Below are 25,877 nucleotides of genomic sequence, written 5' to 3' on the forward strand. Positions count from 1 at the left end.
TTAGAGATCAGATGTGCATAAAAATGGCACCTTGTCTTAATGCATAAGAGGCTGTGAAATAGAGAAGACAGGAAAGAAAGGAAAGCAAGGAAAGGCAAAGTGACTCTCGAAGTTCGATGTCGTCGTCGGCAGTAGCAAGTGAGATTGCGATGTGTCCATATCGGCAGCCAGGAGCTGCCCAAAAAGATGCTTGCAGGGATCCGGGTAGAACCGGATCTGCGCGCAAACGCTCAAAGCTCTCCGTAGCTCCCGGTGTTTATGCTGGTGACGGAGCTCTCCTTCGAGCGGTGGAAAAAGTCTCTCATTTCCCTCTTGCTTTTTTTCTTTCCTTACATTACTAATAGGTTATCTGATCTTTGTCTATGACACTAAGAGTCTTTGCCCTCTAAACTCTCCTTAATTGTATCCATTGAACATTCCTTTTCAATAGCAACACCGAAAGTACCTTCATACGCGCCTGTACATATACCAAACTCCAAAAAAAATCCTAGTATGTCCGAGAATGGTACTGACGCAAATGCAAAATCTGGTACGTGAAAGATAGTGGGCTATCGGGGTCTTCGCCTCCTTCCATCCGGTCTCAGGTCTTACACTGATATTATGTACCTAGAAAATCCCAATTTAACTAATAGTAAAGAAACAAACGGCCATGAAGATTCCTCCACGCCACTTGCAAATGGAGAAACCACTGTTTCGAAGCAAGACGAAGCGAAGGAGGAGCCGGCCGCTGACAGTACGTCCCAGAATGGCGTTTGATGGAAAGAGCTAACGTCTGCAAAAGATGTCTTCCAAGTCACCATCAAACTACCTCATCAACCCTACCAGATCCAGATCATGGTCTCCACACAAGAGCAGGTCCAAGACCTTCGACAATCCATAGTTGAAACCCCAGGCACTTTTCAGTACTCATGTTTTCACCTGGAACATAAAGGCGAACGGATCAATGACTATCTTGAGCTTTCAGAGGTCAAAGGGTTTACTGCCGACTCAGAATTGAAGCTGGTGGAAGACCCATATACAGAGAAAGAGGCTCGGATGCACTTGATACGGATTCGGGATCTTATTGGGGCCGCCGGGAATCGGGTCGACACGCTGCACGGCATTTCAGCTGGTCTGTCACTTCACGACACAGTATCACCATGGAAAGATCCTGCCGCACCCTCTGCTCCCACGGACAAACCAGCGGATGCAAGCCCATCCGGAGCTTCACATGCTCTTGCAGACTACACCCTCGACGGTCCTCCCTCAATGCGTACAATCATTCCTACAGACCAGGAGCAATCCCCGAAAACAATCAAATCTCTTGGTGTTTCGGCTTGGAATCCTCCACCACCGTTTCTCCGTCAACAAGGCCATCTCCTCTATCTACAGCTCACCACAAATGAAGGCGAGCAATACCAGATCACTTCCCATATCTCAGGGTTCTTCGTGAACAAATCTTCCAACAGCAGATTCGATCCCTTCCCAAGACCACCACCAAAGAATGCAGCCGCACACTCACTCTTCTCTCTGATCTCCGTCTTGTCACAGTCGTTCAGCAAGTCCTTTGACACATTATTGGATGCGAACAACAAGCGGGATCCATTGGCGAATTTTCAACTTACCAATGCCATACCTTCCAGTCCCTGGCTTGTGGCTCCTACAGCAACATCCCTCTCGTCTCATCAACCAGATCTTACGAGGACTCAAGAAACTTTTCTGCTGTCTGGAGTTGAGAATACAGAGACATTGCGAGACTGGAATGAGGAAATACAGTCCACTCGAGAGCTACCCAGAGAGACGGTCCAGGATCGAGTCTTCAGAGAGCGGTTGATATTTAAGATATTCGCCGAATTCAATGAGGCGGCTGCTCGTGGTGCAATGATGGTCGCACGTGGGGAAGTTGCGCCCCTGAATCCTACGGAAAGCAAAGACGCACAGATCTTTGTATACAACAATGTATTCTATTCATTCGGAGCCGACGGCGTTGGTACTTTTACCTCAGAAGGCGGTGATGAGGCTGCTCGAGTAGCTGTAGGAAAGGATGTCTGTGGTGTGAAAGCCGTCAATCAGCTGGATATAGCAGGCTTGGCAACCCCTGGCACCATCATTGTAGACTACCTGGGCAAGCGGTTGGTCGCGCAGAGCATTGTTCCTGGTATCTTCAAGCAGCGAGAACCCGAGGAACATCAAGTTGACTATGGTGGAGTGGAAGGTCGAGACGTCGTCGCTGAGAACGAGGCATTTGTACCAACATTCTCTCAAGTTTCCAAAGCTTTGAAAGTGAAGAAGCATGCTGTTTGGGACAAAGAAGGCAAAAAGCACGTGCTCGAGGGCAGCGTTGAAACGAAAGGATTGCTTGGTACAGACGGCCGCAAGTACATCCTCGACCTGTATAGACTTACGCCGCTGGATGTTACTTGGCTCGAGGAACATTGCAAAGATGGCAAGGTACCTACTACTGAGTCTCAATCGCAGAATTATCCTCACCGTATGACCACTCTCCGACCAGAGCTTGTGGAGGCGTACTGGAGACTTAAAATGAGTGAATATGTCCAAGAACAAGTGGAGAGTCGTAAGACCAGTGCTAAAGCGGATGGGCCAGCTGCAATAACAAGCGGTACAAAGGAAAGCCAAGTGAACCGTGTGGAGGGCATGAACGGCGAACACCAGACTGAAACGGACAAGTCGTCCGAACCGAAAGACAACACCACGGAACAGAGTCCTGAAGAAGATCGTGTAGACATTTCGGCTTTCTCTCTAACTCTCAATCCTGACGTCTTCTGCGGACAGGTTCCACAGACAGACGCAGAGAAGGATGAGTGGGCGAAGGATGAGCGCGAAGTAAGGGCTGTTTGCGCACACCTTCACGAGAAAGTCATCCCCGAAATGATACAAGACCTCAAGGAGGGAGAGGTCGGATTTCCAATGGACGGCCAATCTTTGAGTCGATTGATGCATAGGCGGGGGATCAACTTGCGCTACCTGGGTAAACTCGCTACTCTCACTGAGAATGAGGATGCACGACTACGAGCTCTTAAGGCACTGACTGTACAAGAGATGCTCGCAAGGGCTTTCAAGCACGTTGCCAATCGATACCTGACCCATCTACCAATGGCCTTCGCTACGAATTGCCTATGCCACCTTCTCAACTGCTTTTTGGGCACAGGTCTCAACGAGATACCGAAAGCACAGATTGATGACGATCTCCGAGAATTCTACAGGGACGCTGATTATTCATTTGCAAAAGTCACACCTCACAGCTTGAAAGGAGAAGTGAAGACTCAGGTCCAGATTCGGTATCAGTACGTGTTAGATGATGCCTGGACACACGAATTAAGACACATTCAACTTTTGCGAAGCATAGCGCTCAAGCTCGGACTGCAGCTGACCGCCCGGGAATACCATTTCACTCCAGAGACCCAAACGAACACCGAGCAGTCGAAGCCACAGGCCAATGGAGTTGTGGATGGGACCGCGAATCATTCTGGAATGAACGGTCATGCTCATGGCAACGCCAACGGGAAGAAAAAGAAGAAAACCGGTGGTCGCACCTCTCCAGTAACAAACGGCTCGGACACCCCAAGCCAAGAATCGACGTTCAGCCCGGGAGACATAGCAAACATGGTACCGATCATCAAAGATGCCTGCCCAAAGAGCATCCTTGCCGAAGAAGCTTTAGAAGCCGGCAAAATTTCAATGATGCAGAATCAAAAAGAAATTGGTCAGGAGCTACTTCTCGAGTCGCTAACTTTGCATGAACAGATATATGGCATTTTGCACCCGGAAGTGGCTCGAGTATACCATCAATTGGCGATGCTCTACTACCAGCTTGACGAAAAGAGCGCTGCTATCGAGTTGGCCCACAAAGCGGTGATCATATCAGAACGTACCCTTGGCATAGATTCAAATGAGACGATCCTGAGCTACCTCAACCTCGCTCTTTTCGAACACGGTAACCGCAATACAACCGTTGCATTAGCATGCGTAAGACACGCTTTAGAGCTTTGGAAAATCATCTACGGCTCCAAACACCCTGACTCCATCACCACACTCAATAATGCAGCTGTCATGCTTCAGCAATTGCAATTCTACCCAGATTCACGCCAATGGTTTGAAACATCGCTTGCCATAAGCGAGGAAGTGTCAGGAAAACAATCGGTCAATACTGCCACGCTCCTCTTCCAACTAGCGCAAGCCTTGGTCCTAGACCAAGACCACAAAGGCGCTGTCCACCGTATGCGCGAAGCTTACAGCATATTCCTTGTCAAACTCGGCCCCAATGATCCGAATACCAAAGAATCGGAGAAATGGCTCGAACAGCTCACCCAAAACGCCGTGTCTATGGCCAAGCATGCAAAGGACGTGCAAGCTCGACGAATGCGAAGAGTGGTTTTCAACCCGCGCGTGACCACCATGGGAGCCCGCCCGCAGCCTCCAGTCGGCCAGTCTAATTCGGATTTGGCTAGCGGTCGTGATATCAGTTCAAGGAGTAGCAACAGCTTTGATTCTCGAAGCATCGACGAGCTGGTGAAGATCGTTGAGGGTGGTGGTGAAATTTCCAAATCATCAACAGGAAAGAAGCGGACGACTCGCAGCAATCCGAAGCGCCGTGGCGGAGCAGCTCAGGCCTGAGAGTTCACGTTGACAGTATCCCTCGGGCATAGGAGCTTCACATGCACAACAGTCGTCCTTGGAGGATGTGAAAAGTTTGCACAGCGTGATAGTTTTGCTTTTCTTTATGTACTCTACGAAATAGCGTCCCATCTTTCTGTACAGGATCAGCCCCTTTGTGTACAGAGCCGTTATCGCTTTTCAAGGATATTGTATATGCACAAGGTCTTCCCCAATCGAGCTTTATGGGTTGGATTTCCATAGAAACGCTTTCTCGCATCAAGATTCGGAGGCATGTACCATAGCCGGGAGCACATACATAGCATTTTCTCCCGCGCAAATACCACTCATAATATCACCCACAATTGGTTCATTGGACTAGGGAAGGTGTGACTCTGACTACCAGTTTGAGTGAATTCTCACTGGGTTCCACGGAAGGTGTTCGCACTTGCCTGCCGGGAAACTCGCCGGCAATTGACCTTCGTGACGGCGTCACCACGACGCAACGAAGCGCTATACCCACTCGAGGTTTCTCTCCTTGTTTCCTTTGAACATCGGGTAAACAAATGCCCAGAAATTTAATGGTTTCCAGCTCGCTAAGACTTACGCTAGTGGCAGTGTTCCATCTATACAATCTCGTTACCTCAAGTTGTTGAAATCAGCAGGGGCTTCGACGGTAATGATTCATGTACTCGGCGATGTAGAAGCTGATGCAAGTTATTGTGGAAGGTTCATGCGTCTGTGCTGTTTGGCTATAGCTAGCTACGTCGCATACGAGTGGCTGTACTTCTGACGTTCAACGAGGTACTAGTACTAGTTGATACTGACACGTATCCGGCTTTACTATATTCAAATCTTTCTGCAACGAGAGCCTTTGTATATGTGTGGAGAATGATGACCTGTGAAACTCTAGAGCCTCTTTAGATCTCCAAGTCGACGTCACAATGTTACTCTGAAATGGTGCGTCGCTACAAGACCCGCGATTTGAACAAAAGCGCGTTCTTGCTAGCGGCTGAGATTACATGTTTTTGAGTTGAAAGGAACCGCCGTGTGACCCCACTGCATTTGACCACCTTCCTTCACTTAGGCGCAAGTTTCGGTGACTGCTTCGGAGACGTCTTCGGCGTCCCCTTCGGCGTGCCCCCCTCAATCGTGCACGCGTACCCACATGCCGCCGGATTCCCCAACGACACCATTTCCTCCGGCGTCGCGACTCGTGAGTGCCGCAAGCCGGTCTCCTCGAACTTCCCGAGCTGCTGCACCCTTGCGGCGGAAAAGGGAGAGGGCGGCCGATCCAGGGATAAGGGGGAGACCATGCTCAGCCTTTTGTTGTTCGGGCTGTATGCCTTGTCCGCGGATGATGTTTTCTTATGGCCCCAGGACGGGGCCACCATGCTCAGTCTTAATCTTTCCGTCGATGAGGGTTTGCGTTCCACGAAGGTCGGGGTTGGAGACATGCGGCTCATCTCTACCGTTTCGGCCGAGGAGATTTTGCGTTCGGTCCAGAGGGGCGGGGAGACCATGCTGAGACTGATCAGGCTCGCTCTTGTGTCGCGGTAGCTTTCGATATCGCTCATCTTTGGCGTTAGAGTTGACAATTCCTCGCGGCTGCTGGTTTCAGTGGAGGAAACATCGTTGGGGAGGCGGATACGATCGCTGTCTGAGATCTTGGCGAAGGAATTGAGAGGGGGGCGGGTGTTGTTGTTGTGGCGGTTGCAGAGGGCTCCGGACGAACGGGATGGATATGGCTGTTTGCGGATGTTGAGGAGTTGGGGAAGGGCTGGCAAGGAGGCGACGCTTACGCCGATGTTTTGTTCGAGGCTTTTGGGGTGATTAGTGGTGTTGGAAGGAATGAGAAAAGAAACGCAAGAGGTAAAGAGTATTAAAGGGTGAAGGGGTGGGTGTCCAATAGAGGACGGGAGAATTTACCAAGACCAAATGGCAACGGGAATGAGATCCCCTAAGCTGTACTTAGATACCTGCGTTAAAGATTTGCGGGATCGATTGCTTACAAGTAGGGTTCTTGCTTGTAAAATCAACGAGTGAAGTTCTAGCAATGGCGGTTACGGCGGTACTAGTCAAAGATCAGTCTGACGGAAGAGGCTCACGAGCAACTCTTTTCGGCTTACAAGAATCCAAATCCTATGACAACGAAGATAGCTATTTTTTCCCGTTGACTGACCTGTAGATTTCGGAGGACCAACATGGGCAACAGTACGCACAGGATGTCCGTTATGACAGCCGAACCTACGTTTGTGTGAGTCCATGAGACCGTGGAACCGGCTCGAAGTTACACACCGCCCTGAAACTTGGTGATCTGGGTCATATGAACTGGCGCGAAGCATCGTGCTTTCACGCTTTTGTTCCACAATCCTGGAAGCGGTACGCATTGAAAACATTGGGCAAGGAAATCCGCAAGTGTGACGATGGCGCAGAATGCCAACAGTCCCCAATTCCACCTCCGATAGGCCATCTTGGTGGCAGGCAGGAGACGGAGGACGAACAGACACACTGAAATCCTGACCAACCCTGTGCCGATAATGAGAAGCATGATACATATGTCGGTGTATAGTCCGAAGTGTTGTATCTGGACTGGAGTGAGATAGTGGATGTTTCGACCGAACCCGCTCTGAACCTGGAGGCAAGAGAATATGCTGTGAGCAATGGCACATGCCTAAGCGCAGCTGTCAGTGAAAGGTTACTGGTATACTCCAAACTGAAGGTAGCTAACAATGGCTAGCAAAATTGTGAAGTCATCCCAGCCTAGGTTCTTGCGAATGATGCCTCGAATATAGAAACGCAGAGACACGAGCAATACCGCAATGGACAGAGTCAGCCATCTGACAACGAGAAGCTCAGATGCACGACTGATATCCGGCGGGAACGGCCCTGGGGTTGATGTAGGAGACATTGCGGTGCGTTATGTTTGTCTAGAAGAGAATGAAGAGCGGTGATATAGGAGGAAGAGAAACACTGAGGGTCATAGCAATGAATAGTCATGGGTCCATGTAGACAAAACCCCTTCGGCACTTGAATAGAAAACAGAGGCGCAGCTTTCATGGCATTTTCCAGAAGGCATGATGTGCTGAAGGCGTCACAAGCTGGTATATTTGCCTCTTGTAGGAAAGCTAATCTTTGTAACCATGGTTCCAACCACCCTCAAGCTTTTCACAACATGCTTAAGCAACTATCTTTGATGATGAAGGCATTACTCAATATCTTGCTTCTACATGGGAAATCAGAGGATGATAAAAGGACGAGCAGCAGAAAGGGAGACATTCAATGACGAACTCGAGACGGCGTCAGGAGAGGCACGGGCCATGAGATACACAAATATACATGTACCATCATAGCAGGATCTGCTTGAATTCAGGGTAAGCGAAGGCGCCACAGGCCAAGTCTGGATGATGGAGGATGGAGAGTCGGTTCTTGTCTCTTCATACAAGCTTCCAATGCTCCACATCGCCACCACATTTGTTTACCTCTGGAATGTTTCCTTCCACAGAATCACATTTGGGTCTGGGTAATCAGGCAAGAAGCTATCAAAGGATCGGGTGTAAGACTTATGAACACTCGCTGACCAAAGGATTTAGAAGTATCGCTAAGGGAGGAGGCCCATCTCGTTCTGCTGCAAAAATGGCGGGCTAGCGGGCTTGGCATTACCACCGGGCGGAAGAACTTTACCCCGCATTGTTTACCCGACACCCAAACACAGAAGTTAGAACGGTAGACTCCTTCAACATACTTGTCAGCTCCATAACAGCATTGCTTTAGCTTTTTCCTTTGATGTGACTACACAGTTCTAATTGTATTACTTTAGCTGCAGACCTCGCTACAGTTGCTACGGACAGCTTGGTGCTGGAATACCTTTGCGATCCTAGAGAAACTATATCTTGGTTGAAACTCGGGAACAGCAGAGCATGAACGAAAGTGAGCTTGGATAGATAGCCTACTGACCTTCTGTGTACTGATGTCTTACAGGTGCAAAAGCTCCATGGACTTCTGCTCGATGCAATCGGCTTCTTCGCCCTCTCTCCTCCAAGATTGCTCTCTTGCGCAAGGCTACACTTTCTGAACTCAGGCATGATGAACGGAACTCTGGGATCGCCCCATCATCATCCTCCCAGAATTCAGCTACTGCGACGAAAGTTGACGTTGAATGGGAGAATAGTCCAAGACCTTGGAAGAAGATTAGGCGTACATATTCATCAAAAACGAAGGTTCGGTCGTTTCGAGAATTCGTGGACATCGATAAAGACCGGGCATTTGCAGAAGCAACGGATGCTGCAATACGATTGCCTCTTTGTTTGACGGCAGGCCAAGTCAGAGGCAATGATGAGGACTTGGCCGCCAAAGACGGTCAACATGATATACAAGGTCAAAGAGCACTGCCTAGAGACCCTCGCGGTACATCGAAGAACGTGCAAGTCTTCCACAATTCTCAAGTTCTGGGCTCTGATGGTTCGACTGGACTGGGCAATCGAAGACTCATAGAGGGGATATGCAAGGCACTCGAAGCATTACTAAGGGCTACTACTTGCGAAAAGACCAGTGACCATCGTGGAGGTCGCTCACTTTACTCTATCTGCTTAAGGCAGGTTCCTAGTTACATCGCCGAGGATCAACGCCTGACCAATGATGAGGATCTCGAAAATCACATTGACGTCGCATCAGAAGTCTACACCGACCTCGAAGCTTTTGGTTCAGTGCCAGACGGTGGTTGGGAGTCTCTCCGAGAAGTGGTAAGAGCCCACGGGGTCAGCCTAGTCGGAGAAGCAATCCAGGAGGGTCTGATTGAGATTTCTCTCTCCTGCCACATCGTTTCTTTATGTCTTGGGCTCGCCGCCTACGACGAAGCCGAATGCGTAATTGAATGCATGATCACTCTACTAAAATATCGGTCTCTTTCACCGGAGAAGAGTACAGTATTTTGCGCGGGACTCTCTCACCCTATTAACAAGTCGGCCACATCGCACCGACTCCAAACCACTCTCCTGACAGATGAGGCTTCTCGGGTTGCGGGTGCATTGAAGTATTGTGCCTCAAAAACTGGCAGGCATGGCTTTATGTATCGCCAAACGGCAGTGATGCTAGAAGATGGCATACTCCCAGTAGGCTGGATATCGAGTAAGGCCATGATCAAATGTTGGAATGGCGCGATCCGTTCGATTACACAGCAAGACGATCATGCTCGATCTGCCGCCTTGCTTCTTCAAATTGCCATCTCAAAATCATACAGGCGAGGGGTCTCGAATGCGAAAGCTAGCCCTCAAGTTCACGATCTGAGGCTCCGCGCCTGCGAACCCTTTGCTGTCCGTCCCACTCTCAGATCGTACAAGTCAAGCCGAGCAGTGGAGACGGTCGCGGAAAGTCAGCCCACTGAATCAGGAGAAGCCGGGGCGCGACCGGACGACGTAGACAACGCTTTACAGTCTACTTTCTCCAATGTTCTGACAGTGCTTTCAGCTATCAACATTCTTCGATCGGCCAAGTCGGGAATGGACTCACGTCATCCCAACCTTTTGAGCGTGGGGATACTGCGAGATGTGGCTTTAGAGATACGTCAAGTCCTTGAATTATCTAACGCCACCTCGTGTGCCAATCGCAGCTGGTCTGTGCCAGCAAAATTGTTACGTCTGCCTCTACTCTCAGCGGGACTGGTCTCGGTTACATCGAGAAAACCTGGCACAGGGATCGCTCCGAATGACGTGCTTGACCTGGCTGCACTGGCCAGCCTGCCGTCCAGCAAAGAGTCGTTGAGCAATGCGGGCTCATTTCTCGGCGAAGTTGCACGATGTTGCGATGAACCAGGATCAGGCGATGGCTTCCGCTTCGTACAGGTCATGGTCCAAGATCTAATCTCTGTCGCCACTTCAAATATCTACGATAAGCCAACTCGAAGATTCTGTTGCGGTATCGCTCATGCTGCAGCATTCGCATTCTCGGAAGATACGGGTCAGCCCAAACATCTTGAATGGGCTTTAGACGTGGAGGGTACAATCACACGCACGGTCGACGCCTCACCCAGTATTGTCGTAGACAAAACCCCAACTCGAGATGTCATGCGGAACAAAAGTGAATACAAATGGGAGGAGGGCATATGCGAATGGATTGCAAAGACTCCAGCTTTAGCACTGCAACGGCCTATCGCCGTGGAAGATGTCGATCGTGACAGCACCTACGGGGAGGCACCGAAGTTGACGCTAGTGCAAGCATTGCCTCTTCTCTCCGGATTATCACAATCACCTTGCGTCACAGACCGGCGGCTCCCTCGGCCAAAACGTAGACATTTAGGGCGAGGGGCTTCCTGTGACTCCTGTGAAATTGGGAACGTAGAAGGAAGCTACGGCAATTCCAATTCAACGGAGAAGCTATTTTTCATCAGGGAATCCCCACGTCCCCAGAAGGTCCCTCGCACGCAAATTCTCTCGAAAGTGCACGCCGCAAATGACCTTGATGAGCTTTCCACGCCAGAATCATCACAAGAAAAGCCTATTGCGCTGCGAGAGATACCAAATCTACCATCTGGTGGTAAGAAGGAAATTCCAGACCGAAAGCATAATAACAAAGTCATTGAAAGCTATAGTTTAGATATGCTACGGACGAAAAGGCATCGACTGGATACGGAGACTTTCTCCCAATGTATGGACGATGAATTGGGCTTCCCATGAAACTCGCAATGTCTGATTATGGCACTGTGGCGTTTATGGGTCTGTGCGATATGTGTGATGATGTTCATCAATGGTGAGACCGGTGCGACTACAATCAGGCCATGTATTAGGAGTCCTTTCGATGCTTCGAAGAGGCTGTGGATAGATATCAAAGTCGTGACTTTTTGATACGCGTCGACGTTCTTGAAAGATTAATGTCGCAACCTTGTCCATGTATGGACGGTGAGAAGTCAGAGGCTTGGATTTCTACAGGGCTCAAGAGACGGTTTACGGTGTAATTGGGCCAATCGCAATTCAAGATCTGGGTTCAAGCTTCACTAAGGTTTCAGCCAGTATTGACCTGCAGGAAGGGAGGGTCCGCCCGGGCGCTAGGGCCTGTACGGGGGGCGTCTAGGAGTATCATCTACCCTATCTTCATCTCCTGGGACATCAAATCCCTGATTGTGGACCATGGTGGTCCGGTGGGGCAATATGGACCGACGAGTACGACAGATTGCCAGTCACCGTGGGCTCAAGCCTGCAGATATCTTTTGGTCTCTTTTCCAAGACACTTCTCTTACACCTTCGTCTTCCTCGCTCGTCCAACTCCTTGCGTCCAACGACGCAAGCAGTGCGTGAGCCGGCCCTCCTGCCTCTATTCCTAACACGCGAGGCGCTCTCCTTAGCAACATAGTGTCTTACACGTCTTTCTGTTCTTTTACTCCTCTGATAAAGGGTAAATAGTCCAGTCCACAGACCTGTTTTTTTCGTTCCAATTGGACTAGCCATCGCACTTCTTGCCTCAAGAGTACTTTCTTCCGAGCTCCCTTGCCTCCACTCTTGTTAAGCGCCTAATACGTGCCCACTAACATTACATGAACAGGACTAGAAGCTTCCTTGAAGCAACGCTCCTTATATTCATAAGACCGACCTGCGGCCGCGGGTCGACCTCTTTTCTCGGCGTGTTTGTTTTCGAGAAATAGAGCTGGTCCTTTGTCGAAGTGGAATTTTAAAGCCGTCACTGAGGAGGAAGCATCGTCGCCTACGTAATATTCTGTTCGACAATTGATCCTTTCGCACGCTTGCGGCTGGTACTTGCGGCCGTTGACCTACGTTGGCCCCCAGACAGAGGAGACATCCAAGGCCTCACTGTTTCACAAACGACCTATACAGACGGTGATCGCCCCCCCGTAGCCAGCAATGCGCTCATGGTCGTCCTCAGAGAGTTTTAATTGAAAGGAGGAGTCTCTTGCCAGAAGCCGTTATTCATATAGTCTTTACCCGAGAAAGCTACCTCAACATTAGATCAGGAAGTTGCCACGGCGCAAGGTCCTTCACGGAAAGCCAATACTGGTCTATCCTCGTCGAAAATCACCTCTGCGCAAGGGCGTTTGCCATTGAAAAGTCTCATATGCAAGAATCTACAATCAGGAAGGGATCTTAGCCGTTCACACTGTGTAGTCTCGTCTTGACCTGAAATCCATCACAAGAGGTCACTGTCCCTTGAACCTCGTAACACCCCAGGCCCGTGCCTCTCGAAAGAAATCATCATCCAAAGTCCTTTTCCGCGCAATTTCTCCTCGGGAAGCGAGGATGGGTGGAATTGATCCGCCAGCTGTGGCTGCGGCCATCGTGGTCAACAATATGCTGTTTTCATATTACATTTTAATCGTCCTTGGAGGAATCGTAATCAGCATGATCATATATCGAATCGCCATTCATTCTGTGCAGTATATTCGAACTCTGACATGCCTCAATAACGACAGTCAACGATATTTCAAGATGCCGAATAGGCAATTCGGCTGGATCAAACAACATCTCCTCTATGCGCCGTTATTTCGCCGTCGTCATCAAAAGCAGATGCGAATCGGACCCGTGGAAACTGGTATCCTGCCGACCCGATTCCAGAGTTTGCTACTTGTGTCAATCATCACCATGAACGTCATCCTCTGGGCCTACGGTATTGAGTGGAATGGCCCCATAATCACCAAGCTGGAGCACCTCCGTAATCGCTCCGGAACTCTTGCAGTCGTCAACATGATTCCGTTGGTAATCATGAGCGGACGGAATAACCCTCTAATCGGCTGGCTTAATATCTCGTACAATACGTTCAACCTGATGCACCGCTGGTTTGGTCGCATCGTCGCCTCCCTTGCAGTTTCTCACGGCGTAGTGGAAATAACATCGATTGTTATCAGAGGCCAGAAGACCCATACCCCTGGATGGGAGTCGTTCTCGGAGACCCTGAAGGAGGTTAGGTTCATCACCTTCGGATTGGTTGTGAGTCACGACCAGCATTCACTTTTCACCTAATCTTCCCATGTTTGCTGATAGGTGGATTAGGCGCTTGTTTCAATCTGCACCATAATCCTGACGAGCTGGACGGCTTTCCGCCATGCTTTCTACGAGACCTTCTTGCACATCCACATTGCTCTCGTCTCTCTAGTCATGGCCGCTCTATGGATCCATCTGGATGGTCTCCAGCAGATGACCTACCTGAAAGCCGTCATCTCAATCTGGGTCATCGAACGTCTCATCCGCCTCTCCTCCCTCATCTACCGCAACGTCGGCCGCGGCGGCACCAACGCCGACGTCGAAATCCTCCCCGGCGACGCCATGCGCATCACCCTGCGACTCGCCCGCCCCTGGACCTTCAAACCAGGCCAACACGTCTTCCTCACCATCCCCTCCGTCGGCCTCTGGACCTCCCACCCCTTCTCCGTCGCCTGGTCCGACGCCCCGCCCCAACCCCTCCGCCCCGGCGACCTCGAAAAAGGGATCCGCACCTCCCAACCCACCGCCCACACCACCGACACCCTCGCCCGACCCCCAACCTCCGTCTCCCTCATCATCCGCCGCCGCGCCGGCTTCACCGACCGCCTCCACCGCAAAGCCCTCGACGGCCCCAACCAGCGCGTCTCCCTCCCCGCCCTCGTCGAAGGCCCCTACGGCGGCACGCACGCCCTCCACTCCTACGGCACCGTCGTGCTCTTCGCCGCCGGCGTCGGCATCACGCACCAGGTGCCCCTGGCGCGGGACCTCGTCGCGGGCCACGCCGCCGGCACCGTCGCCGCCCGGCGCGTCCTCCTCGTCTGGGTCGTCCGCGCGCCCGACCACCTCGAGTGGATCCGGCCCTGGATGGCGGCCGTGCTCGGCATGCCGGGCCGGCGCGACGTCCTGCGCATCCAGCTCTTCGTCACGCGCCCGCGCTGCACCGCCGAGATCCACAGCCCCAGCTCCACGGTCCAGATGTTCCCCGGCAAGCCCGACGTGGACGCCTTGCTGGGCATGGAGGCGAGGGCCCAGGTCGGCGCCATGGCGGTCTGCGTGTGCGGGCCCGGCGGGCTGGGGGACGACGTCAGGGCCGCGGTGAGGCGGAGGCAGGGGGGTAGGAATGTGGATTTTGTGGAGGAAGGGTTCGGGTGGTGATGGGGGTGCTTTTTTTCTTTCTTTTTCTTTTTCTTTCAATATATAATCCGTCTATCCTATCCCATCCCATCCCATCCCATCCCATCCTATCCCATCCCATCTATCTACCCACCATTTACAACTCAAAACAAGCCCTCTTTAGGCGCACAAACTTGGGGTTCCTTCCGTCTCGGCCGGAGGGGTGTTCGATTTCATCCCAATCCCATCTTTCCGTATTCTACAAGTATTCTCCCACTTTCAACCGCGGCGACATCTCAACCCCGACACCTTAATCTTCTCCATCCGCCGCCCTAAATTCTTTGCCTTTCCAACCTATGTAGCAAGCTTCTTTGCCCTTTCCACCCTATGTAGCAAGCTTCTTTGCCTTTCCAACCTATGTATGTAGCAAGCACCCTATCGGCGAAACACGGAAGACCCTGATTCTTAGCAGCGGCGAAACACGGAAGACCCTGATTCTTAGCAGCGGCCACCTTGCATTGTCCCCTTCTTCTTCTCGTGCGTTCCAGTCTCCGCGCCCTCCGAAGCCGGGCGTGGAGCTGCGGAGAGTATGTTGTAGGCGGCGTTGGAAAGTCGCCGCGCTGTTGCTACTTCTCCCACGCTGTAAGAGTAACCACTCACACGGAAAGCAAGTGATGGTACTGTACAAAGTATTGTGATAGATCCAAGCATCTCTGCCCTCGTCTCAAATGCTTCTTTCATGAACTATATACAATCGCCGCGACCTCGCTGGCTTTATCGAATGTAATAGTAACTATTCAGTGGGAGTAGAGATATAAAGTTGTGTAGTCGTGGGGTATTTCGTGTGATAACAGAATTGAAAGACGCATAAACCAGCCCCGAATGTAGGGGCATTATAAGATATATCAAAGGCCCGAAACCAGAGAACCCCATGACCGACCGAGCTGAAACGACAACCGACGTATGTGTTTTCAACAGTCGTGCGTGCTCAAAGTCCGCGTCACTCCCATCCGTCATTCCCCCTCCAGGTCCCATTCCAGGTCCAGAACGCCCGATCCCGATTTGATCACACACTGCTGAGCTTCAGTAACGCCTCCACGGCCTCCCTATCCTGGGCGTCGCTGCTTTCCAGCATAGGCGAGAATCCCATCAAGGCATGAGCAGCTTGCTGCTGCTGCTGTTTATTATTATACATTAATCTGTTTGTAGTCGGCATACTCTTCGCCATTGTAACCGGTGGCCGACCCGCTGCTCCTCTGCCTCTGCTCTTCGGATTAAAGCGTTGAGCGTATCGTTGGTGATTCGTAGGGATCAGGCCGCCGCTTAATGGGTATGAGCCTTGCCGTAATGCAGCGGCGCCGATCGAGGCCCAGTCTTCTTCGTCGGTGACGTCGCCAAGGTCGTGGTCTGGGATTTGCCTCGTGTTCGGAGGAGAAGAAGAAGAACAGGAGTCATCCAAGCCATCAAGGGACATCTTGTCCGCTTCGTGTTCAAGCACGCTGACGTCTTCCATTGGGGTGTCATACTCCTTCTCGGCATCATATGAGGCAGCAAAAGTCTGTTCTCGCGTTCGGTCTTGCCGCGTGCTGGTGATTGGTATGCGGAGACTGCCTTGGGGGTATGGCGCTTGGTGTTGGCGGGCTTCTCGGGCTTCTCGGGAGGGTTGTCCTCGTCTCCGAGCATCCCATCTGCCCCAGCCGACTTTTTCAAACATCACGTTCCCATCGATACCACCCTGCTGGCCGTCGCTGCCGCGGCCTTCTAGAGCTCCCACTACCAGTCTTCTTGCTTTCGCAGGAGGAATACCAGAGAAGCCTGGGACGGAGGTGGTCAAGTAGCCCATGACGTGACGGATGGCGAGGGGACCGTTTTCGAGGAGGATGGCGGGAAGGTGGTGCTTGGCAAGCAGGCCAGGAGTGATGGCTCCAACCGCATCCAAGTCATCCAGTTTACTGAGACCGCGAGCTGTGAGACCACGCCGGGGGGTGTCTTGAGCCTTGGCGTGCTCGACAGCATCTTCAAGATCGATATCGGAGTCCACATGGGTGGGAGCGGGAGGAGTGAGAGGCCCAGTAGAAGCGCGGCCCTTGTAGGCCTGGGGAGGAAGGGAAGGAGAGATGGAGTTGGGAGGAGTGGGAAGACCGGCGGTGTTCTTCTTGACCGGCAGAGATCTTGCGGCCACGGTAGCGAAGCTGTCTTTGCCGGCCCAGAAGTTGTCGCGCGGCTTGAGGATGTCGACGGACTCCGTCATTCCAGCCAAGGCCAAAGCGATGCTAGAGTTGGTGTTGGTACTGGTAGGAGCCATGTCGTTGATAGGTTTGGGATGGTTTTATCTCTGCTAGATGACGGCGTGTGAGTCAGCTTCGGTGTTGATGGAACTGGGCGGATGATGTGATTGAGAATGGTGAATGATGAATCGCGTTGGAGTGGAGAGCGATATCGGATTGAGTGGAATTACTCACGAGGTACAAAGAAGGTCCGGTGACAATAAGACTTGCTTATTGTAGTGTGGTGTGGTGTGGTGTGGTAATTGTTTGGGGTAGCTCGGCTGATGATCCGCGAAGGCGAATTGGAGCTCTGGAGGCGAATGGATTGTTTGTTGAAGCTGGATGTGTTTGGAAGCTGTATTGAAGATGATGTTGTTAGAAGAGAAAGATGACACTTTTTTGAAGGTGGGGATGGGGGGGAAGTGTTGGTGGACGTACCTGCTGCAGGTTCGACTGCTTGTTGTGGAACCTGTGATTAGGTAGTTAGTTGAGAAGATGGCGAAGTCCCGTCGGTCGCGAATGATTTGGGAGGCAGCTGCAACGTGGAGCCGAGAAAAGCCCTAAACCGTCCGGGATCAGCTCCTACCCTCTTCTCACTCCTCTGCGTTTTACACCCCTTGTGCAACAAATGATACAAAATAAATAACAACAATAATAATAATAATGATGATAATCAATCATTCTTTAAAGTCTTGTTTCTCATGTCTGCAAGTGATCAACTTTCTATCCTTGCGCATCGAAAATCATTCATTTGCTGTAGAGTACTCCGTATGCAGGCTTCAATCTCAGGTCTCATCTCTTTGTCTCTACACCCCCCCCCCCCCCGGCCAAAAAAACACCCTTATTCCCCATGCGTAAAAAGACCGCTGTCATCCGTCGGTAAGGTCCCCCATGATAGGAACATCTCGGTGGTACCTTTATCGACCAATGCTTGGCTTAGATCCTCAGTACCTTAGTGCTTATCGGCGCTTCTCGCTTGCTCTAACATATTTTTTTCCAATCTCGCTCTGCTCAAACTGTTCTACACGGCTATTCTGCAATTTTAGCCCCTGATCGAGCGGAGATTATGCAAGACACTGGATCACTGGATTGTCTGCATGAACTGGTGCCATGCTAAGGTCTTTTACCAGCTTGCTGATCATGTCGGGACCGCCAGCATTCCAACAACCTCCCGTTGCCATATGAAAATCAACGGGAAAGGGTCCAGTCAGAAGCGTAAGCCACACGGGCTCCGCTGGCTTATGAGATTGGCGGGAGATATTAAATATGGTGCAAACCAGTGTCCAAAAAGTCATTCCCGCCATGGAGACATCTTTCCACATGACTATTTGGGCATGGTATCTATAGACAATGTCTAATTATGATGAGAGCAGACCTTCTCCCAATTCTACCAACTATGAACAGGCAAGTAGCCGAAACAACCGGCCAGGAAGAAAGGGAACGAGGTGGTTTCACCTCAGCTTTCCTCCCTTGAGGGTTCCCATAGTAAATACATCCCCATCATCATCGCTATTATCGCCGTGACCATTCGGTCTTGAGCCTCTCCGGTTCCTGCTGCCTTCCCGCTTCTCATCTCCAAATAGCTGGACCCCTTTCCGTCGCCTGTCTGATCTCTCCGATGAAAATGGCGACGCAGAGACGAAGCCGGACTTTTGCTGATCTTCACCTAGCATCCAGGAGAAAGACGACTGGGCAAGCGCTGGGCGAGGCTGCGAGAATGGTGATAGACCAGAGGTTTTGGACGGACTGGCGACATTGGGCGTAGATGGAAGGGGTTTAACCGGAGCGGGTGCCGACCGCTGGACAGAGGAATCCACTGTTTCAGCTGTGTGGATACCTTCGCTGCCACTCTTTTCATCAGTCGCTCCGTCGCTCTGGATCTGACATGATGGCGATCCAGGAGTTGATGAAGTCAATCCCGCGTCCGTTTCAACGGCGGCGTCGTCTTTTGTCTCTTCGCGCGAAAGGTTCTCGGAAGGCAGTGGCATTGTCGGATTCTCAAGGTAGACTTGCACAAACTGCACTTTCGCTATGGCTAAGCTCAAGACATCTGCCGTCGTCTCATTTGGCTCCTGGTTCATTTCCCTCTGCTGAGTCCAAAGTTCCTCCATGGCCTTCTCCAGCAACTTTGCTAATGATTTGTTGCGACCTTCAAGATATTGAATCTTTGTAATCAAGTCTTTTGGACTGTCAGAAATAATTTTGCCGCTGTCGAGGGACCACCGAGACTTCTCCGGTAGTCGCCTAGGCGAGTTGTTGCCGGACTGGAGGCCTTGCACAGCGCCACGTAACGCTTTAGCCACTCCCCATCTCTCACCTTGATTATAAACACCTTTAGCCGCTTCGTGAATCATGCCTTCGATTCCACCCTGATGTTGCAGAATTCTAGCAGGCGATAGTCGCGGACTTAAAGCCTTCTGGGAAGGCAGCGTCTTTTGAGCCGCTGTCTGCTCCGCAGTCCTTGCGCGTCTAACTTTCTTCGGAAGCTTGCGTGTCACTGTAGTCTCAGGTGCCCTCCTAGAGTACTTAGAAATAATGTAGTCGCCTCCGTCAAGCAGGAGGTTCTCGCGCAGATACAAAGCGTCTCCAACGAAAGTAGATGGTCCGCAGGGAGCTGTGGGAACAGGATACCGTAGTAGCAGTGTCAACGCTGCAGAATAGTCTGCTTCAAGGACTAGAATAGTCAGCAACATTGATCTTCATAGTCTGCATCAGGTAGAACCTACGCTGCCATCGTATACGCAGAAGCATGCTTACGGAGATCATGTCTACCAAATCCAGTGCTGGGTCTTCGGCAAACAAAATGTCCCAAAGAGCAAGAACGTCTTCAAAGGGGAATTCTCTCCCAAACAAGAGTCGAACCCATCTGATCAGAAATATCTGCGGGAGAATCTCAATGGCTGTCAAATGTTCCGCAAGCTCAGGGTCCGCGTGGTGTAAATAGTTCTCGTGTATACGTTTACTTCGCTCCACTATGGGCGAATTGTTGAGTAAGCCTGCTGTTGCCGGCTCGTTGTTGCTACCCATCTCGTAGAACGTCTTGACGGTCTGCATGATGGCCGCAAAAAGCGTGAAAGCATCATGTTCGACGTATCTGTTGTCTAGAGATGCCAACGTCAGACCATCAAGGTCGGCGTGGTCCGGCCCTAGGCTTTGGGAATCGATAGCATCACGTGAGACGACCCAGAGAATAGGCGCTAGGACCTCATGCATGCCTTGTCGGTAGCCAATATCTCGATTGAGCTTGCAGTATATGAATAGAATATCAAGTAGCATTTTTTGAGTGTTCGGCTCCCGAAAGTACAGGTTTTCCGGCATACATCGCTCCACATCTTGAAAAATCTCGGCTCGAAGTTCCTCATCCAGGCGTAGAGTATTCCAAGGAGACTTTCAAGGTCTTAGTGAGAGGTCAGACGACTTGGTTGGTGTCGTTGCTATCAACCGCAGAGCTGAAGGACAGTATGGCTTACCGTCTCGGTATCTGTCAAAGGGTCTTCGGCTGATAGATCATCGGGGTTCTCGATATTTGTAAGGAAATGTTCTCTCAGAGATATATATGCACTTCTGGAGTCGGAGAGAGGTTTGGCCCATGCTGACTTTTCGAGACTCTTGAACAGAAGGAACGCCTGTATTCATCGTATTGTTAATAATACCCTTGTCTTGAAGGTCTAGAATCTCTTGCCTTCCAGCATATTGAACGTAGCCCAATGGCGCAAGGGCTACTCGAGCCCCCATCTTTTATCGCAGTCCTGAGGTCTGATAAGCTGGCATTGTTGGCGAGAGTGGCTTCCCATCGAGTCCTTGTGCTATCTCAGCTGTCTGTTCCCACTGTTGGAGCTCAACTACCTACTTTGTCTCTGGGATGGGCCGCATTCCTACATGTTACCAAGTCTTCAGCGAGGACTGCTCGAAGAGACCGGCACATAGGCAGCAGCGATCACATGTTGGACTTGTTGTGTTTTAACGAGTCTTCGATAGCTTAAATCGATATTTAATTATTTATATTTACTATAACTCTATTAAGTTATAGTTTTATTTAATATACGACTACTATAGTTAGAGCTTAAAGAATATTATATAGCTTCGTTAAATATATTATATATTAGTTACTTAAGCTTAAATAGATATTAAAAGTAGAATTAATATCTAATAATATAGTTAAAGCTCTTATCTTTTTATTAATTTCGCTATTATCTATATATATTATTATATAATTCTTATTAATCGATCTTTTAACTAGTTCTTTAACGGCTTTCTTAATCTTATAAATTATCGTTTTGAAAGACTCTTAGTTAAGAGCGACGCTAAAAGAGCGTAATTTTTTAATCTTATTAATGTCGTTATATCGTTCTTTAAATCTATTAATATATCGCTTTAGTAAACTTAATTTCCTATTCTTTTTAGATTTTCTTTTAAATTTTTATTACTCGAAATATAGTTTAATACTCTTACTATATACTAAACTAGTAGCGATTTATAAGATAGCTTTTAAGATAATCTTATTTAGCTATTATTTAACTAATAGAAGATATACTTCTATATCGAGTACTGAAATAAATATAACCTTAAATACTTTAGTTATCTTTCTCTCTATCTAAGATTAAATCCTTTATAGCGATAAGAGATAAATTTTATTATAGTCGATAGTATTTTTAAACTAATATTATACTAAGTAGTATATCTATAAATCTGAAAAGTTTCTTTTTATATAATTTCCGCCGGGTCTATATTATAAATACGATTTAATACGATTTAGTCTATTAAGTAGACTTTATCTATATTTAATTCTTTCTACTAGTTTAATAATTAAATATAATAAACTTCGCGTTTAATAAGTTAAGATAGTATTTATCTAGGTTAGCTAGATTTTAAAGCAATTATAAGCTATTAATTTAATAGTATATATTTAAAAATTTAAGAGACTATACGTAAAATAGGTTTTCTAGATTATTTAAGATAAATAATATTGCTAGTAATAATAATATTTATTAAAAATTTAGTTTAACTAATTAAATATATATTAGAAAGATTTTCGAGATTATTCGAGCTAAATAGTATTATTAATTATAATAATATCTATAAAAATTCTAGGTTAATTAATCTCGCTAGTAATATTAGTATTTATAGCGTATTTAAATTAGATAATATCGTCGATTATAACGACGTCTCTAGAGTATTCAATTTAGATCGAATTTAACACCTCTAGATATCTAATAAAAATCATCGATTTAAAATTTACCGCGATATCTTATCGTAATATTAATAATATTTATAATCTCTAAGATATAGATTTTTAAATAATTAGAATTCTAAGCGCTATAGCGATGCTTAATCCTTTATTAATTCTTATTTAATTCGCTTAGTAGATAAAGAGATTAATCTTTTCTATTCTATTTACTACATTATATATTCTTTATATTTTTCCTTTTTATTTAATATAACTTTATTAATTTATAAATACTTATTCTCTTTATAGATTATCTCTTTTCTTATTCGCTATAATAGAGCTATAGACGATATATTAAAGTTTAGCCTTTTTTATCTATCCTCTCTACTTATCGAGACGCGAAGTATTTATACTTTAGGCTTAGAGAGATTTAAGTTCTAGTTATTATTTATTAAACCGGTTTCTTTCTATTTAATTATTTTACGTATTAATTATTTCTTAATAGCTCGCGAGATTTTCTTATTATCTTCGAGTAAGCTTAAATCTAACCTCTCGAGTAATTTAGTATTAATAAACCTTAATATAACTTCTCTTAAAGCGCTTATAAAGTTTAATTTCTCGATAATATTATCTAGCGAATTCTTATATAGATTATTTAATTTAGAAGATTTCTATATCTTTCTTACTAATCTAAAATATATTTCTAAAATACGCTATCGTAATATATAATATATAATAAATCTTTTCTATTATTCTATATCTCTTTAAAACTTTTTAATATATTTATATATTTCTAAGAAGTATTATAATTATATAAGTAGTAAAATAATAATAAAGAGCTTATCTTCGACTTTCTTACTATCTTATTTTTTAATATAAAAATATCTAGAATTATAATTCTTTAGATTATAATAAAGAGCGGTTATTATAAGAATTATAGTATTATCGAATAAGAGTAATTAAAAATACTTACTTCTTTATCTAAATTCGAGAAATACTCTCTTATTATAGAAGAAAATTTTATATAATAATATAATTATTAATTAAGATAAGAAGTATTCTTTATTCTAGAGACTATTAGCTAAAAAAATTAATTAATCTAAATTCTATAAAATATATTATATTTTATCTATTTTATAAATCTCGACGCGTAAATTAAAGATTAATTAATAAATCGCTAATTATCGTTTTTAAATTTTTAGATGACGACGTTATATAGATCTTAAGATAAGATTAAATAATATCTTAGATTTTCTTTATTAGAGTTGAATAAAAATCGTCTATATAGTTGAAAAGCTATATTCTTATTAAAAAGAGCTCGAAGTATTAATAATAATAATTAATTAAAGATATTAATATCTTTCTCGCCTTAAAATTTATAAATTAATTATCGATACTTCGCATAAATCGAGTATTCTTATAAAGTTATTATCTCTAATCTTTTTATATTTTAATTATTACTTAATTAAGCGCGTTAATATAATATTTCGACTAAAGACTTAACTCTTAAAGATCTAGATATTTAAAGCTTTCGCTAATTATAATTATTATAAGTAAGATAACTCTTATTATTTTAAATATATTAAGATACTCTTTTTTAATATTATAATCGCGCCTTTCTCGCCGTATTAAATTATCTTAAAGCGCAATTTAATAATTATCTTTATTCGAGTTATCTTATAAAATATAATCTATATATCTTTCTTTATTCTAATCTATTAATAATATATAATTTAATATTATTAAAAATATTAACGAAGCTTTAAATTCTCTTATCTTATTTAATAGATATATTAATAAGAGGCTTAAACGAGCTATATACTAGTAATATAACTTTAATATAATAATATCTAACGACTCTATTTAGTGTAATACTTTTTAGTATTAAATTATTTATAACAATTTAGTTATTATTCTACTATATTTAGAATATATACTTATTCTTATATCGAAGCCCTATACGAAGTACTCTAACTTCGTTATTATAAAGGCGGTTTTTCTCGATAAATTATTTTCTATCTCGATTTAATATATATTTATTAATTTAGATATTTAATCGTATAATATATTCTTACTTCGCCCTATTAATTCTAATTCTTCGTCGCTAATAAGAACTATTCTAAATTCTATAATTTACATTAGCTAGTTTATATTAATATTACTCGATTTTAAAACTAACTAACTAATAATTAATATTACTATTCTTTATTCTAGATTTAATAATCTTAATATTTAATCGAGGTTTAAATAAGAGTTTTTCTATTATTTTCTATTAAGGTATTAGCTCGATAGAAGATATAAATCAAATAAGAATATATCGAGTTTACGACCTTCGCCTTCACCTTTAACTTTAAAAGAGAAATCTTTTCTAATATTTATAATAGTATATAAAACTAAGAGAGTATTATTAATATTAAAGAAAGCTTCGTTATATATAATAATTATAATTATTAATAATTTCTTCATCTTCTATAAACTAATAAAGTTATTTAAGAATTTATTACCGTCGTAATTAGATACTATATATATATTCTTTTTAGATTTATATATTCTATAACGTTTAGGCAATTTAAAATCTATCTATCTATATTCTTTAATATATCTTTTTCTCTTATTAGTTTTCTTTATTTTACTCGCTTTCTACTAATATATAATTAATAATATCTTCATAAATAAATAAACTACGATTTATATTTTCTATCTTTTTAACTTTCTTCTCTCTTCTAGCGTTTTTAACTCTCTTTATCGCTATTCTCTTTTTCGCGTTCTATTTTAAAATTTCTATAATCTCTATAATTCGAATATAGTAAGCTTATTTAATAGAATATAAAGTATTATAAGTCTTCTATCGTTATTAAAAGTTAGAATAAAATTAATATTAAACGTTAAAGATAATAATAGATAAAATATAAAAATAAATATATTTAAATAGATAGAAAAATAAAAGAGTAAAGAGAAGTTATTAATTTAAAAAGAGGGGTTATTAATTAGCGCGTTTTTAATTTATTTAAATTAAAGCGCGTCGAATTTCTATTTAAATTCGACTATCTATTTAACTTAAATATTCTATTTAAATTAAATAACATTTTCGCTAATAATTTCTATTCGAATTAAATAAATTTTCTATTAATAATTAACGCTAAGTTAACTATTATTTATTATTAAATATTATTACTCTAATTATATTTTTTTATTTACTTCTTTATTCTCGAGTATTTTTTTATAAATAATATCTATTTTAGTATATATAATTATAAATCTTCTAGTATAAATACTTATTAATAATAATTACTTCGATATATCGATAATATATTTTATTCTCTAAATAGTATTATATATAAAGTTATAATTTACGTAATTATCGATAACGATATTATTATAAACTTTATAACTATTAAAAATAACGTATAATTCTTTTTAATAATTTAAAGTTATTTTATACGTAATAGTATATTTCTACTATAATTAATATCGTCTTTTTACAATTTCTATCGATAAAATATAGAGGTTAAATATTAGCTTTAGCGCTTTTTATATTATCTCTCTCTATTTAATAAAGATCGTATATTTTTCTTAATCGAAGCTTATTAAAATATAATCTATAAAGAAAACTTATATTAGCGAATTTTCTAGAAGTTATTTAAATTTAATATTATTAAATAATATAAAATACTAACTATATTAGAGACGAAGGTTTTATATTATATAAAGCGTAAAAAGATATTTAGAGAAAGTAAAGATTATAAATTATTTTAATAAGATAAACTTTTTATATTATAGAATTTCTTAAAACTAATTAAGCTTTAAAGAATA

General features: G+C 44.9%; 6 protein-coding genes across 6 annotated transcripts; 3 read left to right on the forward strand and 3 right to left on the reverse strand.

The window, feature by feature from the left end:
* Nucleotides 1–492: 492 nt before the first annotated feature.
* HO173_004685 (uncharacterized protein) lies at nucleotides 493–4,614 on the forward strand (the record flags this gene model as incomplete). Its single annotated transcript, XM_037306607.1, has 3 exons — nucleotides 493–529; nucleotides 611–733; nucleotides 782–4,614. 3 exons carry the CDS (start codon nucleotides 493–495, stop codon nucleotides 4,612–4,614), a joined length of 3,993 nt encoding a protein of 1,330 aa, XP_037166545.1.
* Nucleotides 4,615–5,672: 1,058 nt separating this feature from the next.
* HO173_004686 (uncharacterized protein) lies at nucleotides 5,673–7,504 on the reverse strand (the record flags this gene model as incomplete). The annotated part of the gene is made up of 6 exons (XM_037306608.1): nucleotides 5,673–6,414; nucleotides 6,523–6,553; nucleotides 6,606–6,667; nucleotides 6,723–6,840; nucleotides 6,892–7,267; nucleotides 7,325–7,504. 6 exons carry the CDS (start codon nucleotides 7,502–7,504, stop codon nucleotides 5,673–5,675), a joined length of 1,509 nt encoding a protein of 502 aa, XP_037166546.1.
* A 1,009-nt stretch (nucleotides 7,505–8,513) lies between these two features.
* On the forward strand, nucleotides 8,514–11,264 carry HO173_004687 (uncharacterized protein; the record flags this gene model as incomplete). The annotated part of the gene is made up of 2 exons (XM_037306609.1): nucleotides 8,514–8,523; nucleotides 8,575–11,264. The coding sequence occupies 2 exons, from the start codon at nucleotides 8,514–8,516 to the stop codon at nucleotides 11,262–11,264; spliced, it is 2,700 nt and encodes an 899-aa protein (XP_037166547.1).
* Nucleotides 11,265–12,836: 1,572 nt separating this feature from the next.
* Nucleotides 12,837–14,672, forward strand: HO173_004688 (uncharacterized protein; the record flags this gene model as incomplete). Its single annotated transcript, XM_037306610.1, has 2 exons — nucleotides 12,837–13,523; nucleotides 13,587–14,672. 2 exons carry the CDS (start codon nucleotides 12,837–12,839, stop codon nucleotides 14,670–14,672), a joined length of 1,773 nt encoding a protein of 590 aa, XP_037166548.1.
* Nucleotides 14,673–15,696: 1,024 nt separating this feature from the next.
* Nucleotides 15,697–16,935, reverse strand: HO173_004689 (uncharacterized protein; the record flags this gene model as incomplete). The annotated part of the gene is made up of 1 exon (XM_037306611.1): nucleotides 15,697–16,935. One exon carries the CDS (start codon nucleotides 16,933–16,935, stop codon nucleotides 15,697–15,699), a length of 1,239 nt encoding a protein of 412 aa, XP_037166549.1.
* A 1,413-nt stretch (nucleotides 16,936–18,348) lies between these two features.
* On the reverse strand, nucleotides 18,349–20,770 carry HO173_004690 (uncharacterized protein; the record flags this gene model as incomplete). The annotated part of the gene is made up of 5 exons (XM_037306612.1): nucleotides 18,349–19,571; nucleotides 19,624–20,284; nucleotides 20,368–20,523; nucleotides 20,580–20,697; nucleotides 20,748–20,770. The coding sequence occupies 5 exons, from the start codon at nucleotides 20,768–20,770 to the stop codon at nucleotides 18,349–18,351; spliced, it is 2,181 nt and encodes a 726-aa protein (XP_037166550.1).
* Nucleotides 20,771–25,877: the final 5,107 nt, after the last annotated feature.

This window comes from Letharia columbiana (assembly GCF_014066305.1).
Source record: "Letharia columbiana isolate WasteWater2 chromosome Unknown Sc0000012_s0, whole genome shotgun sequence".
Lineage (NCBI taxonomy): Eukaryota > Fungi > Ascomycota > Lecanoromycetes > Lecanorales > Parmeliaceae > Letharia > Letharia columbiana.